The following is an 18404-nucleotide window of genomic DNA, read 5'->3' on the forward strand; positions in this document are numbered from 1 at the left end:
CCATGGCTCCAGGGGTGGCCGGTGGGCTACATGCTCCGGGGTCCACATATGACTGGGCTGCTGTTGTCTCAGTCACAGTGGATCGGGCCGACAGCTACTCGTACCACTCCGGTTGTAGGCTTGTCAGGGACGCGCCAGCAAGGACGGGTAAGTGCGATTCCTCCTGCCTCGGCAGGATGGAACAGCTGGGCATTCCTAGGATTAAGGGGTTCTTCTGTCCTCCCTTTCCCTGCCCTCTGTTACTTTTCTCCTCCTGCCTTTGCTGCGACCAGGGTATGCCTGTGGGGGGACTCCAGGTCCCATTTGGGGACCGTTAAGGTGTTGGGGCCCGCTTTCTGTGGGGGGCGGTCTGCTGCGTTGCAAGCCTCAGCCACGGCCTTCTTGTCCACATCGCGGCGTTTGGGCGCCCTTTTGGTAGTGCCGACGCCATTTTTTCTTATGCTGCTGTTTGCATTGGTTTTTTCGTTGGCGGCCATTTTGCCGTGGCCGCGCTGTGACGCGGGTGGCCATTTTCATGTGGTCCGCACCCTGTTTTCTGAGGCGTCTGGCCGCCATTTTGAAGTGGGTTTTGGCTTTTAGCTCTGGCTGGCTTTCTAAACGGCACGAGCAGCACAATTCACCTCACAGGTGTTTTTCTGTCATACACTTTGTGCGGAAGCAAGGCGGGCAGCGGCACTGAACGGTCTCTTACCGCATAGTGAGTCCCCTGAGTAACCCCCCCCAGTCACTGCAGCAAGGAGGGTGGCCCTTTTTTTGTTAAGGTGTCTTGACTTAGTGCCTGAGGGCTGTCAGTGGGCATTATGTAGTCAGTAACTGGCCTTTCTTCCCCAAACACTCCAGAGGCAACAACCGGCGCACCTGCGGTTCCGATGGATACTTTGTTGGCAGTCCTGGAGTCCTTTTTTGAAGGCCATTTTCCTGTAGTTCAAAACAGGAAATAGTACGGTGGCCATGTTGCAGAAGGTGTGTGTATCTCGCTGGGCGCGGCCATTTTGTTGGTGGGTATGTTAGTATTTGGCAGGGATGTTTCAAAACAGGAAAATGGCCACCGTAATTGCAATTTCACATACCAATATAAGGACACCTTTTTGTGCTCGTTTATGATCCCCTGATGAAGTCACGTCATCCGTGACGCCGCGCGTCGGGACGATCCAAGCACCGGAGGTGACACAGACGAGCGCGGCACTCGTATTTCTATGCTCTGCCAATCTTTTTTAAATGCGAGTAATATATACTTTTTATTAACCACTTCCCGACCGCCGCATGTATATGTACGTCCACAGAATGGCACGTACAGGCAAATGGGCGTACATGTACGTCCTTGCCTTCTAGCGGGTGGGGGGGTCCGATCGGGACCCCCCCCGGTACATGTGGCGGTCGGGTTCCCTCGGGGAGCGATCCGGGATGACGGCGCGGCTATTTGTTTATAGCCGCTCCGTCGCGATCAGGGCTTCCCCGTGCTTCACTGTGGCGGCGTATCGATCGAGTGATCCCTTAGATAAGGGAGACTCGATCGATGACGTCAGTCCTACAGCCACACCCCCCTACAGTTGTAAACACACACTAAGTGAACCCTAACTCCTACAGCGCCCCCTGTGGTTAACTCCCAAACTGCAACTGTCATTTTCACAATAAACAATGCAATTTAAATGCATTTTTTGCTGTGAAAATGACAATGGTCCCAAAAATGTGTCAAAATTGTCCGAAGTGTCCGCCGTAATGTCGCAGTCACGAAAAAAAATCGCTGATCGCCGCCATTAGTAGTGAAAAAAAAAATAATTAATAAAAATGCAATAAAACTATCCCCTATTTTGTAAACGCTATAAATTTTGCGCAAACCAATCGATAAACGCTTATTGCGTTTTTTTTTACCAAAAATAGGTAGAAGAATACGTATCGGCCTAAAATGAGGGAAAAAAAAATGTTATATATGTTTTTGGGGGATATTTATTACAGCAAAAAGTTAAATATTGAATTTTTTTTCAAAATTGTTGCTCCATTTTTGTTTATAGCGCAAAAAAAAAAAAACGCAGAAGTGATCAAATACCACCAAAAGAAAGCTCTATTTGTGGGGGAAAAAAGGACGCCAATTTTGTTTGGGAGCCACGTCGCTCGACCGCGCAATTGTCTGTTAAAGCGACGCAGTGCCGAATCGCAAAACCTGGCCTGGGCATTTAGCTGCCTAAAGGTCCGGGGCTTAAGTGGTTAAGGAACAAGTTTAACCAATACAAGCTGAAGTCAGGCCTACGCAATAACGCAGTGGAGGGATTTCGCCAATGCAATACTATCAGCACCATAGGTATTGTATTAGGGTGTGCAATCCAAAGCCCAAACACACACTACCGATCGCTCACGGTGTTCATTCAGAAAGGGAAGGGGGCCGGTAAATTACCTATTTACTGGCCCCTTCCCCACTCCTAAAACATGCCAGAAGCAACTGCCAATAGGAGAGGAGGGAAGCTGTCAGCGCTGCAGGGGGGAAAGATGGGAGCCAGGGCAGTAGGAGAATCTGTGCTGCACAGGGTGATTAGGGTGTGCCTGGGCACATCTGGCACACCCTGTGCGCACGCCTATGATCAGCACTGAATTATCTCTCCACTAGGTCTCACCTAGCTCTCTGTCTTAATGGACCTTATTCTGCGCACTGGTGTGCAATCATGTTTGAACAGGAAGGGGCCGTCCTAGGACTGCCACCACATCCCTTTAAAACGAAAACACATATTACACAGGTTCTGTGGCTGATTAAGGAGGCAATTAAAGTCACTTGGTGCCTTATCTGCATTAAATTAGCTGTCTATAGCCAGAGGCTCTGATCATGTGGAAATTTTCCAGCAGGCTGGTTGTGCCACCTCCTCTCTTCTGTACAACATTCTGGTTGTACCACCGCCTTTCTTCTGTACAACAGGCTGGTTCTACCACCTCCTCTCTTCTGTACAACAGGCTGGTTCTACCACCTCCTCTCTTCTGTACAACAGGCTGGTTGTACCACCTCCTCTCTTCTGTACAACAGGCTGGTTGTACCACCTCCTCTCTTCTGTACAACATTCTGGTTGTATCACCTCCTCTCTTCTGTACAACATTCTGGTTGTGCCACCTCCTCTCTTCTGTACAACATTCTGGTTGTGCCACCTCCTCTCTTCTGTACAACATTCTGGTTGTGCCACCTCCTCTCTTCTGTACAACATTCTGGTTGTGCCACCTCCTCTCTTCTGTACAACATTCTGGTTGTGCCACCTCCTCTCTTCTGTACAACATTCTGGTTGTGCCACCTCCTCTCTTCTGTACAACATTCTGGTTGTGCCACCTCCTCTCTTCTGTACAACATTCTGGTTGTGCCACCTCCTCTCTTCTGTACAACATTCTGGTTGTGCCACCTCCTTTCTTCTGTACAACAGGCTGGTTCTACCACCTCCTCTCTTCTGTACAACAGGCTGGTTCTACCACCTCCTCTCTTCTGTACAACAGGCTGGTTCTACCACCTCCTCTCTTCTGTACAACAGGCTGGTTGTACCACCTCCTCTCTTCTGTACAACAGGCTGGTTGTACCACCTCCTCTCTTCTGTACAACAGGCTGGTTGTACCACCTCCTCTCTTCTGTACAACAGGCTGGTTGTGCCACCTCCTCTCTTCTGTACAACATTCTGGTTGTATCACCTCCTCTCTTCTGTACAACATTCTGGTTGTACCACCTCCTCTCTTCTGTACAACATGTCTGGTTGTACCACCTCCTCTCTTCTGTACAACATTCTGGTTGTGCCACCTCCTCTCTTCTGTACAACATTCTGGTTGTGCCACCTCCTCTCTTCTGTACAACATTCTGGTTGTGCCACCTCCTCTCTTCTGTACAACATTCTGGTTGTATCACCTCCTCTCTTCTGTACAACATTCTGGTTGTGCCACCTCCTCTCTTCTGTACAACATTCTGGTTGTGCCACCTCCTCTCTTCTGTACAACATTCTGGTTGTGCCACCTCCTCTCTTCTGTACAACATTCTGGTTGTGCCACCTCCTCTCTTCTGTACAACAGGCTGGTTCTACCACCTCCTCTCTTCTGTACAACAGGCTGGTTGTACCACCTCCTCTCTTCTGTACAACAGGCTGGTTGTACCACCTCCTCTCTTCTGTACAACAGGCTGGTTGTACCACCTCCTCTCTTCTGTACAACAGGCTGGTTGTACCACCTCCTCTCTTCTGTACAACAGGCTGGTTGTACCACCTCCTCTCTTCTGTACAACAGGCTGGTTGTACCACCTCCTCTCTTCTGTACAACAGGCTGGTTGTACCACCTCCTCTCTTCTGTACAACATTTCTGGTTGTACCACCTCCTCTCTTCTGTACAACATTTCTGGTTGTACCACCTCCTCTCTTCTGTACAACATTTCTGGTTGTACCACCTCCTCTCTTCTGTACAACATTTCTGGTTGTACCACCTCCTCTCTTCTGTACAACATTTCTGGTTGTACCACCTCCTCTCTTCTGTACAACATTTCTGGTTGTACCACCTCCTCACTTCTGTACAACATTCTGGTTCTACCACCTCCTCTCTTCTGTACCACAGGCTGGTTGTACCACCTCCTCTCTTCTGTACAACATTTCTGGTTGTACCACCTCCTCTCTTCTGTACAACAGGCTGGTTGTACCACCTCCTCTCTTCTGTACAACATTTCTGGTTGTACCACCTCCTCTCTTCTGTACAACAGGCTGGTTGTACCACCTCCTCTCTTCTGTACAACATTCTGGTTGTGCCACCTCCTCTCTTCTGTACAACATTTCTGGTTGTACCACCTCCTCTCTTCTGTACAACAGGCTGGTTGTACAGAATTCGATCAGTAGATACATACATAGATCAAATCTCAGCTGGTCCCTGCTGAATCGGCCAAATTTCTGATCCATGTATGGCCACCTTTACAGTTCTACTGTAACAGTTATCATAGTGAATCCCTCTCTCTACACCTAATTTATAACATTTCTTGTATTTCTTTTCCACAGAATATAAAGGTGTTCTACGAATAGATGAGGTGGAGAGCGAGCAACCCACCATCATCATTATACTAGAGCTGGATCTGTAAGTTTCCGCACTGGAAGTTGGACACTTATGCTGCGTACACCTGGTCGGAATTTCCGACAACAAATGTTCGATGTGAGCTTGTTGTCGGAAAATCGGACCGTGTGTAGGCACCACCGGACATTTGCTGTCGTAATTTCCGACAACAAATGTTTGAGAGCTGGTTGTCAATTTTTCCCCCCGACAACAAAAGTTCTTGACGGAAATTCCGACACATTTCTGTGACCGCGTATATGCAACACAAGTTTAAGCCAACATTCCATCAGAAAAAAACCCCCAAAAAACACGATTTTGTTGTCGGAATGTCCGATCGTGTGTATGCGGCATTACAGTACTCTCTGGTATTAATGAGCTTGGGTTCGTTCCAAACCAAAGTTTGTCTGAAATTCTCCAACCCACAGCTAATGAACACAAAGGGGAGGGGAGGCTTGAGACATCATTGACCTAACATGGGCACATGGTCAAAACTACCACCCATGTTAAAAGGTTTATGTGTTTGTTAGGCAATGCATAATATTGACGTCAGGACACCCATCAAGAGCAGTTGTTGCTGGCATATTTGCGGAGACAAAGAAGTCCACGTTTTAGGTCTGAAACCGCTTGAGGACCACCGCACGACAATATACGTCGACAAAATGCCACAGCTGGGCACAAGGGCGTACAGGTACGTCCCCTTTAAGATCCCAGTCGTGACCGTCCCCCACGGGAACAGCGGACCTGATCGCCGCCGGTGTCCCGCGATCGGGTCACAGAGAGGAAGAACGGGGAGAGGTAAGCGTAAACAAACCTCTCCCCGTGGTCCTAACGAGCCCGTCACTGATCGTCTGTTCCCTGTCTTAGGGAACGACGATCAGTGACATCACACATCCAGCCACGGCCCCCCACAGTAAGAATCACTCCCTTAGGGAATACTTAACCCCTACAGCGCCCCCTCCTGGTTAACCCCTTCACTGCCAGTGTCATTTTTACAGTAATCGGTGCATTTTTATAGCACTGTTCGCTGTAAAAATGACAATGGTCCCAAAATAGTGTCAAAAGTGTCCGATGTGTCCGCCATAATGTCGCAGTCACGATAAAAATCGCTGATCGCCGCCACCACTAGAAAAAAAATTATTATTAATAAAAATGCAATAAAACTATCCCCTATTTGATAGATGCTATAAATTTTGTGCAAACCAATCAATAAACGCTTATTGCGATTTTTTTTTTTTACCAAAAATATGTAGAAGAATACGTATCGTCCTAAACGGAGGGAATTTTTTTTATTTCTTTTTTTGGGGATATTTATTATAGCAAAAAGTAAAAAAAAAAAAATTATTTTTCAAAATTGTCGCTTTATTTTTGTTTATAGCGCAAAAAATAAAAACCACAGAGGTGATCAAATACCACCAAAAAAAAAGCTCTATTTGTGGGGAAAAAAAGGACGCCAATTTTGTTTGGGAGCCACGTCGCACGACCGTGCAATTGTCAGTTTAAGCGACGCAGTGCCGAACTGCAAAAAGAGGCCTGGTCCGTTAGCTGCATAATGGTCTGGGTCTTAAAGGAGTTGCAAATAAAACTTTTTTTTTGCTGAAATTACTGTTTACAGGGCATAGAGACATAATAGTTAACCGATTCCTTTTAAAAACGATTGAAAATAGATAAAAATCAATCATATAATGTACCTGTAGTTTCTAGTTTCGTTTTTGCATGTTGTTTCCTGCCTCTGCTGTACAGAGCCAATACAGGGCAGTGATGGTTTGGAAAACGAAACCGATTGGTGCTGAGGGGTTTTAGACACACATAGGTAGATTCACAAAGAGTTAGGCCGGCTTATCAGTAGATAAGCCGACCTAACTCAGAATCTACGCCGGCGTTTGTTTAAGCGTATGCTCAAACAGAGATACGCTTAAACAAAGCTAAGATAGGACGGCTTGCGCCGTTCTATCTTAGATTGCAATTTTTCTGCTGGCCGCTAGATGGCGCTTCCATTGCGGCTGGCGTAGATTATGTAAATGAGCTTTTACGCCGATTCCCGAACGTACGCGAGCCCGCCGCAGTCGAATTACATTGTTTCCGTAAGGCCTTAGGCGGCCTAAAGTTATTCCACCTATGAAGTGGAATAACAATGTTAAAGTATGGCCGCCGTTCCCGCCGCAAGGTTCAAATTTTTTACGTTGTTTGCGTAAGTCGTCCGCGAACTGGGAGTTACGTCATTTACGTCCACGTCGAAATCAATAGGCCCGTACGGCGTACTTAGCCGCAATGCGCACTGGGAAATGTAGTCGCCCGGCGCATGCGCAGTAGCAAAAAACGTCAAAAAACTTTGAGGTCAAGCCTCATTTCCATACAACACGCCCCCCTCCAAGTCATTTGAATTAGGCGCCCTTACGCCCGCTCGTTTTAGGCTACGCCGCCGTAGATTAGCAGGTAAGTTGATTGAAAATCACTACTAGCCTAGATAATTTACGGCGGCGTAGCCTAAAAACACTAGGCTACGCCAACCTAAATGTAATCCAATCTACCTGAATCTACCCAACAGTAATCACACCTCCTTGATTAGTGACCACAGAGAGAAAGCTCCCAGCACTGTGGTTATCAGGAAACAGACAACCAGGAAGTGTGGAGATCAGAGAAGAATTACAGCAACTTGAGAGCAAAAACGAACAATGAGGACATGAAAACAGCACTGCATTAAGGTAAAGGAAGCTATTAAGATAAAAAAAAAAAATTCCTTTACAAACCCTTTAAGTGGTTAATACCCTTTTCCACTCTGTATCCTTGAAATTGTTTGTCTCTGCTAAAAAAAAAAAAAAAAAACAAATATTGTAATATATAAATTGTAAAATAGACTCCACAAAACATCATTTATTGCCGTTTAATAGTAGAAGAACAATTAAACATTCTGTGATTTTGCAAGCTGTATATCGTAATAATTCAGTATAGCTTTAGCCAAGGCAGCAGCAAAGTTAGGGCGCTCGGCACTTTCCCGGATCCACCTCGGAAGCTCAATTTGAACGGCATCAACTTCACCGGATATTTTAGACCCATGGAGGGCAACAATGTGACCACCGGAGAAATAATTACCACCGTTGGGCCCTGGATTGGATGGTGAGGGGACGCTAACGTAACTTGAATTTTGATCTTCGATAAGCTTTCCCAAACTGTCCTTACCACGAAGCAAACTGTCGAAAGTGGTGTCGGGGCGTCTTCTGGACAACGCATAGATGGAGGTGTCGGCAGCTTTGAAATTTCCAGAATCTAAGTTAGTTTTGGAGATGAGATAACCGAGCTCTACCCACCCTTCGGCATGAGAGTGACCATGGATGTCGATGAGCAGACCAGTTGACATGTGAGACTTGGCAGTACGAATAAAACCCATAAATTCTTCCCAGGCTTGCTCTGCTTCAGGAACACCAAAAGCAGCCTCGTCCTTGTCTCTGTTGGGATCCAATTTAGACCTTGATAAGTTGTTAATCACAACATGAGGACGGTATCCTGATCTCAGACGACTTATCTCTTTTGCCACCGCTGATGCCATTTCTTGGGTATAAAGATCCTTCACCGTTGTAACCTTACAATTAGTTGTGTCTTTTGTGGTTCCTGTTGGACAGGAATGCACATAGTAACACGTTTTTGTAGCTTTTTCCCAGCACCCAGCATCTCGGGAAGGTATTGAAGAGGGTGCCAAAGATCCTCCATGGGGAGCCGTCAGGATTAGACTTAAGTTTCCAACCTGGTACTCGGTGTACTTGTTCTTACCAAAAATAACTTCCTGAGCACCACTTGTGTCAAAGAAGATGAGCGGGAAAACCAACCACAACATTTTTGGGCGAAAACAATAGTTTCTACTCCTGTAAAACAAAACCATATAAAAATGTCAGCTTGACCGGCTATATTATAAAAGTACAATTCTTTAACATTTTGGCACAAAAAAAAAAAAAGCAGTGAACTCCAATAACTACCTGAAAAACTCTTCTGGGTTTTAATACCCACAGTATAAATCTAAGGCCGGGTACACACGAACAAACATGTACGGTGAAAGCGGTCCGTCGGACCGTTTTCACCGTACATGTCTGCCAGAGGGCTTCTGTACGATGGTTGTACACACCATCGTACAGAAGTCCGCGCGTAAACATTACGCGGGGCGTGTCCGCGTCGTCGCCGCGACGATGACGCGGAGACGTGGGCGGGCCTGCCATTTAAAGGCTTCCACGCATGCGTCAAAGTCATTCGACGCATGCGAGGGACGGCGGGCGCCTGGACATGTACGGTAGGTCTGTACTGACGACCGTACATGTCCGAGCGGGCAGGATTCCAGCGGACGGTTTTAAAACACGTCCAGGAATATTTGTCCGCTGGGAAAAGGCCCGGCGGGCAAATGTTTGCTGGAATTCGGCCCGCTCGCGCCCACACACGACCAAACATGTCTGCTGAAACTGGCCCGCGGACCAGTTTCAGCATACATGTTTGGTCGTGTGTACGGGGCCTAAGAGGTATATTGTGGGAACTTCAACTCCTAAACTAGGGCTCGACAAAATCCGGGCATCCGATCGCAATTGCGACAAGAAATTGTGACCTGGCTCCCAGGGAAGTTTAGGCCTGCAGAAGGCCGCAAAGCCACGCCCCCAATTACCGGCTGACACGGGCCGCGATCGTGGCGGGCTCGCCGGTAATGGAGGCCGCGGCTTTGCGGCCTTCACAGAAGGAAGCTTAGGCCTGCAGAAGGCTGCGGCCTCAATTACCGGCCGGCGTGGGCCGCGATCACTTTGCGGCCTTCACAGAAGGAAGCTTAGGCCTGCAGAAGGCCCGCAAAGCCACGGTCTCAATTACCGGCCGGCAATTGAGGGCACATCTTTGCGGCCTTATGCAGGCCTAAGCTTCCTTCTGTGATCTGGTGCCATCTTGTGGTGGCCGTTGGCATTACAAGTAGTTACATTACAAGTAGCAAAACAGCAGTTCTAATGTGTTTTTCACGGTTTTCACTGCCATCTCCTTCCCTCTAATTAGAACCCCCAAACATTATATACATTTTTTATTCTAACACCCTAGAGAATAAAATGGCGGTCGGTGCAATACTCTGTCACACCGTATTTGCGCAGAGGTCTTACAAGCGCACTTTTTTGGGAAAAAAATACACTTTTAATAAAAAAAATACACTTTTTTTTAATAAAAAAATAAGACAACAGTAAAGTTAGCCCAAATTTTTTTTTAGATTGTGAAAGATAATGTTACGCCGAGTATTTTGATACCCAACATGTCACGCTTCAAAATTGCGCCCGCTCGTGGAATGGCGACAAACTTTTACCCTTTAAAATCTCCATAGGCGATGTTTAAAAAAATTCTACATGATTTGAGTTACAGAGGAGGTCTAGGGCTAGAATTATTGCTCTCTCTCTACCAATCGTGGCGACACCTCACATGTGTGGTTTGAATACCGTTTACATATGCGGGCGCTACTCACGTATGGGTTCGCTTCTGCACGCGAGCTTGGCGGGAAAGGGGAGCGTTTTCTGGCTCCTAACTTTTTTAGCTGGCTCCTAGATTCCAAGCAAATTTGTCAAACCCTGGCCTAAACTCACGCTAAAGTAGCCACATGTTTCCATCTAAATGTTAGTGTGACGGTATCGGTATGATATCCCCGTCAAGCATTCCCTCCTCTCCATACAAGAACATCACAGGATCATCCACACATGAGTCAAGATTGAATGCTGGAACCAAGACTGATTTATTGGCAGCTTGCTGCTGGTTATAAATACAGTTTTACAAGCTAAATCCTTAATCAAGGAACAATGGGAGCTCCACCCCCTTTTCACACACTCAGGAGTTTCTCATACAGAATATAGCCAGACAATTCGGAGCCGACCTGAGACACATTTTCTTTAAATAATGACATCAGGGAAGTTAATTACAAGGTGTACAGAACACATTAGCTGGGCAGCCTGGCACCGCATAATGAAGCAATCAGAATACATAACATGAGTCACCTCTAATCACAGTAAACAGGTTTAACATCCCTTTGAAACAAGGAGCTAGCTGCAGACGGGTCATTAACATGTCAATAGCTTGTAACACATGAATCCATTTTACCTCTAACCCACAATTTAACCAAGCAGGGAGATTTACACTGACATATCCTTCACAGTTAGCTTTTCCAATTGTTTCAATATTTCAACTCAAAGTGTTGTATGGACGTTGTCATTGTTATTCTTGAGGTACAAAGAAAAGGATGAAACAGCTTGGAAAAGTTGTGTTTTCATTGGCTTATGGTAATTTTTTTATTCTATTTAGTATTTTAAGACACATGCAAACACAAATCCAGCCTGCCAGGCCATTTTATGTGACCCTCACACCTCTCCTTCTCACTTTTATTTCTATTACAAGGAATGTAAACATTTCTTGTGATAGGAAAAAAAAAAAGCATGACAGGTCCTCTAAAATGTGAGATCTGGGGTCAGAAAGACTTCAGATCTCACATTTACACTAAAATGCATTAAAAATAAATAACTGTCTTTAACAAAAACAAAAAAAAATAGTTTCCTCTTTAATACCATTGAGCGGAAGTGATGTTTTACGACTCTTCCGCCATCCAGTGTTATGGAGCCGAATGAGGGCCATCTTTCTCCACTCAGCTCCAGGCCCGTCAGGGGGAAGGACGCGATTGTCCTGGCTGTTACCGATAGCTCTAGTAAGCAGCAAAGATGACCAGAGCGTGGCGGGGTCCTCTCCCGCCCCCCCCCCCCCATAAAAGTGATCCTGCGGCGAATGTGCCACAGAGACCACTTTTATCTGAAAGTGGACCGCCCCCCTCTTGAAGAGGATACCGTAGTTATGGCAATTATCTACTGCCATTAAAATGGTATTGCACTTCAAACAGCTGAGGTGCAACAACGACGGGCAGTCCGCAAGTAGTTACATGTGACACAAAGAGAACATACAATGCTAAATGATAATTTAGCTTTGTATGCACATTTAAAGTCCCTAAAAGTTTATTTTCCTTCCCCAACTGTTGTGGGGTTGGAGGAAGTTAGTTTAAAAAAATAAAAAAGTAATTTACTTTCAAATGCAACAAAAAAATTCTAAATTAATAATACACAATACATATACAGTGGAACCATGGCTTACGAGCATAATCCATTCCAGGAGAACGCTTGTAATCCAAAGCCCTAGCATATCAAAGCAAGTTTCCCCAGAAGTCAACGGAAACAAAGATAATAAATTCCACATTGACTTCTATGGCATGCAATACTGCATGTGGCCAGAGGTGGGGGGCGCCGGAGAGCCTCGGAAATACTCGGGGACAGCACGGCCGATTTTGGAAACCCTCGGAAAAGGTTCGGAAACACGGGTATTTCTGAGTGATTCCGAGTATTTACGAACGGCTCCAAACCATTCTGAGTGTCACCAGCAACCCCGTACCTCTGGCCAAATGCGGTACTGCACACCCCATTAGCTTGAATTCTGCTCGTTTTGCGAGACAACACTCACATAACGAGCAGTCAGAATTTAAAATCAAAAGTTGCTCGTTATTCAAGACGCTCGTTAACCGAGTTGCCCGTAAACCAAGGTTCCGCTGTGTGTGAGATATATATATATATATATATATATATATATATATATATACACACATACACATACATACACACACACACACACACATAAAATGATATAACATTTTAGTAGAGACCCTAGAGCGGGGATAATCAATTAGCGGACCTCCAGCTGTTGCCAAACTACAAGTCCCATCATGCCTCTGCCTCTGGGTGTCATGCTTGATGCTGTCAGAGTTTCGCTATGCCTCATGGGACTTGTAGTTTGGCAACATCTGGAGGTCCGCTAATTGCTTATCCCTGCCCTAGAGAATAAAATGGCGGTTATATTTTATGTTGCACTTTATTTGCGCAGCAGTCTTTTTAAATGCATTTTTTTTGGAAAAAATGTGTTTAATTATTTTATTTAAAAAAATAGCCAGTAAAGTTAGCGCAAATTTTTTTTTGGGTATAAATGTAAAAGATTTTACGCCGTGAGAATCGTGATCTTTATTCTAAGCCAAAAAAATTGTGATTCTCAATTTGCCCAGAATCCTGCAGCTCTAATTTTATATATATATATATATATATATATATATATATATATATATATATATATATATATATATATATATAATATTTATATTAGTTACGCTGTAAAAATACTGCCGTGACCCGGATTCGAACTGGGGTTGCTGCGGCCACAACACAGAGTACTAACCACTATACGATCACGGCTGGTGGTTTCTAGATGCTTCTGATTGTTTATGGGTTTGAGTAAAAGAAATAAATGAAAAAAAAGGTGATGAGCGCAAAAAATTGGTAAATTTAGCTAAACTAATTAGAGAGTGATCAATACCGTCTAAATATATAATAAAATATAAAGTGTACTGAAACAGTGATAAAGTGCTAAATATAAAAAATATACACATACACTTAAAAGTTTGCATACCCTGAAAGAAATCATGAAATGTTGGTATGGATATTGAAAATATGACTGATCATGCCAAAAAGGGATCATGTGAACCCATTTATTATAAACATAGTTGTTTGGCTCATTTTTTAATCATAATGAAAACATAAAACACCCAAAAGGTCCTAATGAAAAGTTTCCATCCCCTGGAATGTTCGGCCTTGGTACAGACAAACAAACAAGGTGACACACACAGGTTAAAATGGTAAATAAAAGATTAATTTACTACATCTGTCGCTTTTTAAATTGCAACGAGCATCTGTGTATCAATAGTAAATGAGTTTGTTAGCCGTCACGTAGAAACACTGAGCCATGGGAAGCAGAAAAGAACTGTCAAAAGACCTGCGTAACAAGGTAATTGAACTGTATAAAGATGGAGAAGGATATAAAAAGATATTCAAAGCCCTGAATATGTCAGTCAGTACTAATCAATCACTTATTAAGAAGTGGAAAATTCCAGGATCGCTTGATAACAAGCCATGGTCAGGTAGACCAAGAAAGATTGCAGCCACAACTGCCAGAAGAATTGTTCAGGATACAAAAAAAATAATAATAATAATAATTCACAGGTAACCTTTCTTGGTCCACCTGGGCTTTGCTGTATACAAGAACAGGTTTTACCAGCCAAAGGATTTGTATATTTGTCTCTCTAAAATGTCACGATTTCTGCCAGGCTGTGCAAACTTTTAAGCATACATTACAAATAATAACTTGTAAATAACTCATACCAATCATTGTCCATATTAACAGTTTTCTCCACATAAAAAATGAAAGCTTAACACATATAGAAGACACAATTAAGTGAATTCCTTCTTAGACAAGAGCATCATCATTGTCTGATGAAAGCCATACTTAAGTTATGCCAGATACACAAAACAAATATATATATATATATATATACATATATATACATATATATACATATATATATATACATATATATACATACATACATATATATATACATATATATATATACATACATACATACATACACACATATACATACATACAGGGCTCGACAAAATCTGGTGCCCGGGGAAGCTTAGGCCTGCAGAAGGCTGCAAAGCCACGGCCTTAATTACCGGCCGGCGGGGAGGTGTTTCCGTGCGCCCCCACCTCCCCTGCCGCAGCAGGCCCGCGCCAACCGGTAATTGAGGCTGCGGCTTTGCGGCCTTCTTCTGACCTAAGCTTCCTTCTGTGATCTGGCCCCATGTTGTGGTGCCCATTGGCATTACAAGTTAAACAGCCATTCTAATGTTTTTTTCACTGCCATCTCCTTCTGCAATACTTCCTGTTACACCGTATTTGCGCAGTGGTCTTACAAGCGCACTTTTTTTGGGGAAAAAAATACCATTTTTTTAATAAAAAAAATAAGACAACAGTAAAGTCAGCTCAATTTTTTTTCATATTGAGAAAGATAATTTTACGCCGAGTAAATTGATACCCAACATGTCACGCTTCAAAATTGCGTTCGCTCGTGGAATGGCGACAAACTTTTACCCTTTAAAATCTCCATAGGCGACGTTTAAAAAAAATTCTACAGGTTGCATGTTTTGAGTTACAGAGGAGGTCTAGTGCTAGAATTATTGCTCTCGCTCTAATGATCGCGGCGATACCTCACATGTGTGGTTTGAATACCGTTTACATATGCAGGCGCTACTCACAAATGCGTTCGCTTCTGCGCGCGAGCTTGACGGGGCGCGCTTTCTGGCTCCTAACTTTTTTAGCTTGCTTCTAGATTCCAAGAAAATTTGTCAAACTGTATGTATGTATGTATGTATGTATGTATGTATGTATGTATGTATGTATGTATGTATGTATGTGTATATATATATATATATATATATATATATATATATATATATATATATATATATATATATATACATATATATATATATATATATATATATACACACACACACACACACACATATATACACACACACACACACACACACACACACACTCTGTATATAAGGATTTGTATTTTTGTCTCTCCAGTCCAAAGATTTACACATTTCCTCTATCCAGGGAGGAAATCGGAGCTTTCCATGCTGCAGTTTCATGTACAGGTCCCCTTCCCACCCTGTAACTGGACAGTGAAAAGTGAAGCAGCATAGTGATTATCTCATCTCTGTCACTCTACTCTCTCTCCTGCTATCAGCAAGCTCCTTGCAGCACACCCGATTGCCTCCTTGTGCTGCTTCTTCCTTCCCTTCTCTGAGCTCTGTGGTACAGACTGCGCAGTAGACTGCATTTTATCTATCTGCATGGAATTCACCTTTTAAATGCTTGGGGGCAGATCCAGAAAGAAATACACTACGCCGCCGTACCTTACCTGGCGCATTTTCGAATCCTCAGCGAGTTTGCACCGTAAGTTACGGCGGCGTAGTGTATTTCTGGCGCCGTATTTCAAATTGGGCGAGTTTCATTTCAATGAAGCGCGTCCCCGCGCCGAATGAAATGTGCATGCGTCGTTCCTAAATTTCCCGCCGTGCATTGCGCTAAATGACGTCGCAACGACGTCATATTTTGAACTTAGACGTGACTTACGTCCATCCCTATTCACGGACGACTTACGAAAAAAAAAAAAAATTCTAATTTTGACGCGGGAACGACGGCCATACTTTAACATGGCAAGTCTATCTATACGCCGTAAAATAGCAGCTTTAACTATACGCCGGAAAAAGCCGACTAGAGACGACGTAAGAGAATGCGACGGCCGCGCATACGTTCGTGGATCGTCGGAAAAAGCTAATTTGCATACCCGACGCGGAAAACGACGCAAACTCCACCCAGCGGACACAAAGTATTGCAACTGCGATCCGAAGGCGTACGAAGCCATACGCCTGTCGGATCGAACCCAGATGCCGTCGTATCTTGGTTTGAGGATTCAAACTAAAGATACGACGCGGGAAATTTGAAAGTACGCCGGCGTATCAGTAGATACGCCGGCGTACTTGCTATGTGGATCTGCCCCTTAGTGTTAGCTTTCTGACAATGAAATCAATGAATAAGTAGCAGTAAAAGTATGCGAGTTCATAAAATTGTACAAACCCGCCGAAGAACACATAAAAATAAAAAAACGTATTTTATTATTTGTGTAATAGCATGAGCAAAGTGTAAGAGATGGATTTGGTTTACTCACCTGTCCAAGTATGGGATATAGTCCTATACGTTACTAAGTACGGCTACAGAAATATAGCACTTCCCCACCTGTTTAGTTCTCAGTCTATTTCAGATTAGTTTGCTCGAAGGTTATTTCTTTTAAAAGAAGAAGGCCGTAGGGTTAATAATTACTCTGCTCTTGAATATAAATTATGTTTACAAAAGCTGGCTACAGACCATAGAAGGTGGATGGACATGTTGGTATGGAACAAAGTCTAGATAAATAAAATACTCATGTCATGTACCTGGTCGAGGCCGAGCTGACGAGAGGGCTCCCCTTGCACCACTTGCCCAGTTCCCCCTGGGGACGATGACAGGGTATAAACAGGGCACAGGTACCTCTAGGAGATATCTTGGTGTAGGCCAACTGGCAGTAGGAAGATACTGGATCTCGGATGCGTGGTCAGACGGGCAGAGGTCGGCAACAACCGAGCAGGAGAGCAAAGTCAGGAACCAGGCCAAGGTCAGCATTAAGCAAACAGAACAGAAGGCAGAGAGCAAGTTTTGGTCACAAGCCAAAGTCAGCAACAGAGGTTCAGGAACAAGCAGGTGAGCAAGTTGGGTGAGTATAGAGAAGCACAGGATCAGGTCACAAGCATAAGGAGCTGAGGACCATTCAGCAATGAACCCAAGTCCTGTAAGGCTTTAAAGCGGAGGTCTGCCAATTTTTTTTTTTTTTTTTTAAGTCAGCAGCTACAAATACTGCAGCTGCTGACTTTTAAAATAAGGACACTTACCAGTCCAGGGCGCCCGCGATGTCGGCACCCGATGTTGGCTCGTGTGTGCTGCCGCCATCTTCGGTAAGGGAATTCTGGTTCTCTACTGCGCATGCGCGACTCATGCTGCGCTATCCCACTGGTTCGTCCTGTCTTCTGGCACCTGTGTGTCTCCCAGAAGACAGCAGGGGGGACAAAGGAAGAGGTGTAGATACCCATGGGTGGCTTGGGTATCTACGCCCAGAAGTGGGAGCAAATACCTGTATTAAACAGGTATCTGCTGCCCCCTGAAAGGTGCCAAAATGTGACACCGGAGGCAGAAGTTCCATTTTTGTGTGGAACTCGCTTTAACCACTTAAGGACCGCCTCCTGCACATTTACGTCGGCAGAATGGCACGGCTGGGCACATGCACGTATAGGTACGTCCTGTGCTAGTACCCAGCCGTGGGTCGCGGGTGCGCGGATCCGATCGCCGCTGGAGTCCCGCGATCGGCCCCCGGAGCTGAAGAACGGGGAGAGCTGTGTGTAAACACAGCTTCCCCGTGGCAGTGTCATCGATCGTGTGATCCCTTTTTTTTAAGGGATACACAATAAATGAAATCACAGTCACACCCCCCTACAGTTGTAAACACATACAAGGTCACACTTAACCCCTTCAGCGCTCCCTTGTGGTTAACTCCCAAACTGCAATTGTCATTTTCCCAGTAAACAATGCATTTTAAATGCATTTTTTGCTGTAAAAAAATGCCAATGGTCCCAAAAATGTGTCAAAATTGTCCGAAGTGTCCGCCATAATGTCGCAGTCACGAATAAAAATGCAACAAAACTATCCCCCATTTTGTAAATGCTATACATTTTGCACAAACCAACCTATAAATGCTTATTGCTATTTTTTTTTACCAAAAATAGGTAGAAGAATACGTATCAGCCTAAACTGAGGGAAAAAAATGTTTTTTTATATATATTTTT

At 44.4% G+C, this 18404-nt stretch overlaps 1 protein-coding gene across 1 annotated transcript; it reads right to left on the reverse strand.

The window, feature by feature from the left end:
• Window positions 1–7896: 7896 nt before the first annotated feature.
• Window positions 7897–17118, reverse strand: LOC120914346. Its single transcript, XM_040325012.1, has 2 exons — window positions 16965–17118; window positions 7897–8897 (listed from the first exon to the last, which is right to left on the reverse strand). Exon 2 carries the CDS (start codon window positions 8867–8869, stop codon window positions 7940–7942), a length of 930 nt encoding a protein of 309 aa, XP_040180946.1. The 5' UTR covers window positions 8870–8897; window positions 16965–17118; the 3' UTR covers window positions 7897–7939.
• Between the last annotated feature and the right edge of the window lie 1286 nt (window positions 17119–18404).

Source organism: Rana temporaria, chromosome 9 (genome assembly GCF_905171775.1).
Source record: "Rana temporaria chromosome 9, aRanTem1.1, whole genome shotgun sequence".
Taxonomy (NCBI): domain Eukaryota; kingdom Metazoa; phylum Chordata; class Amphibia; order Anura; family Ranidae; genus Rana; species Rana temporaria.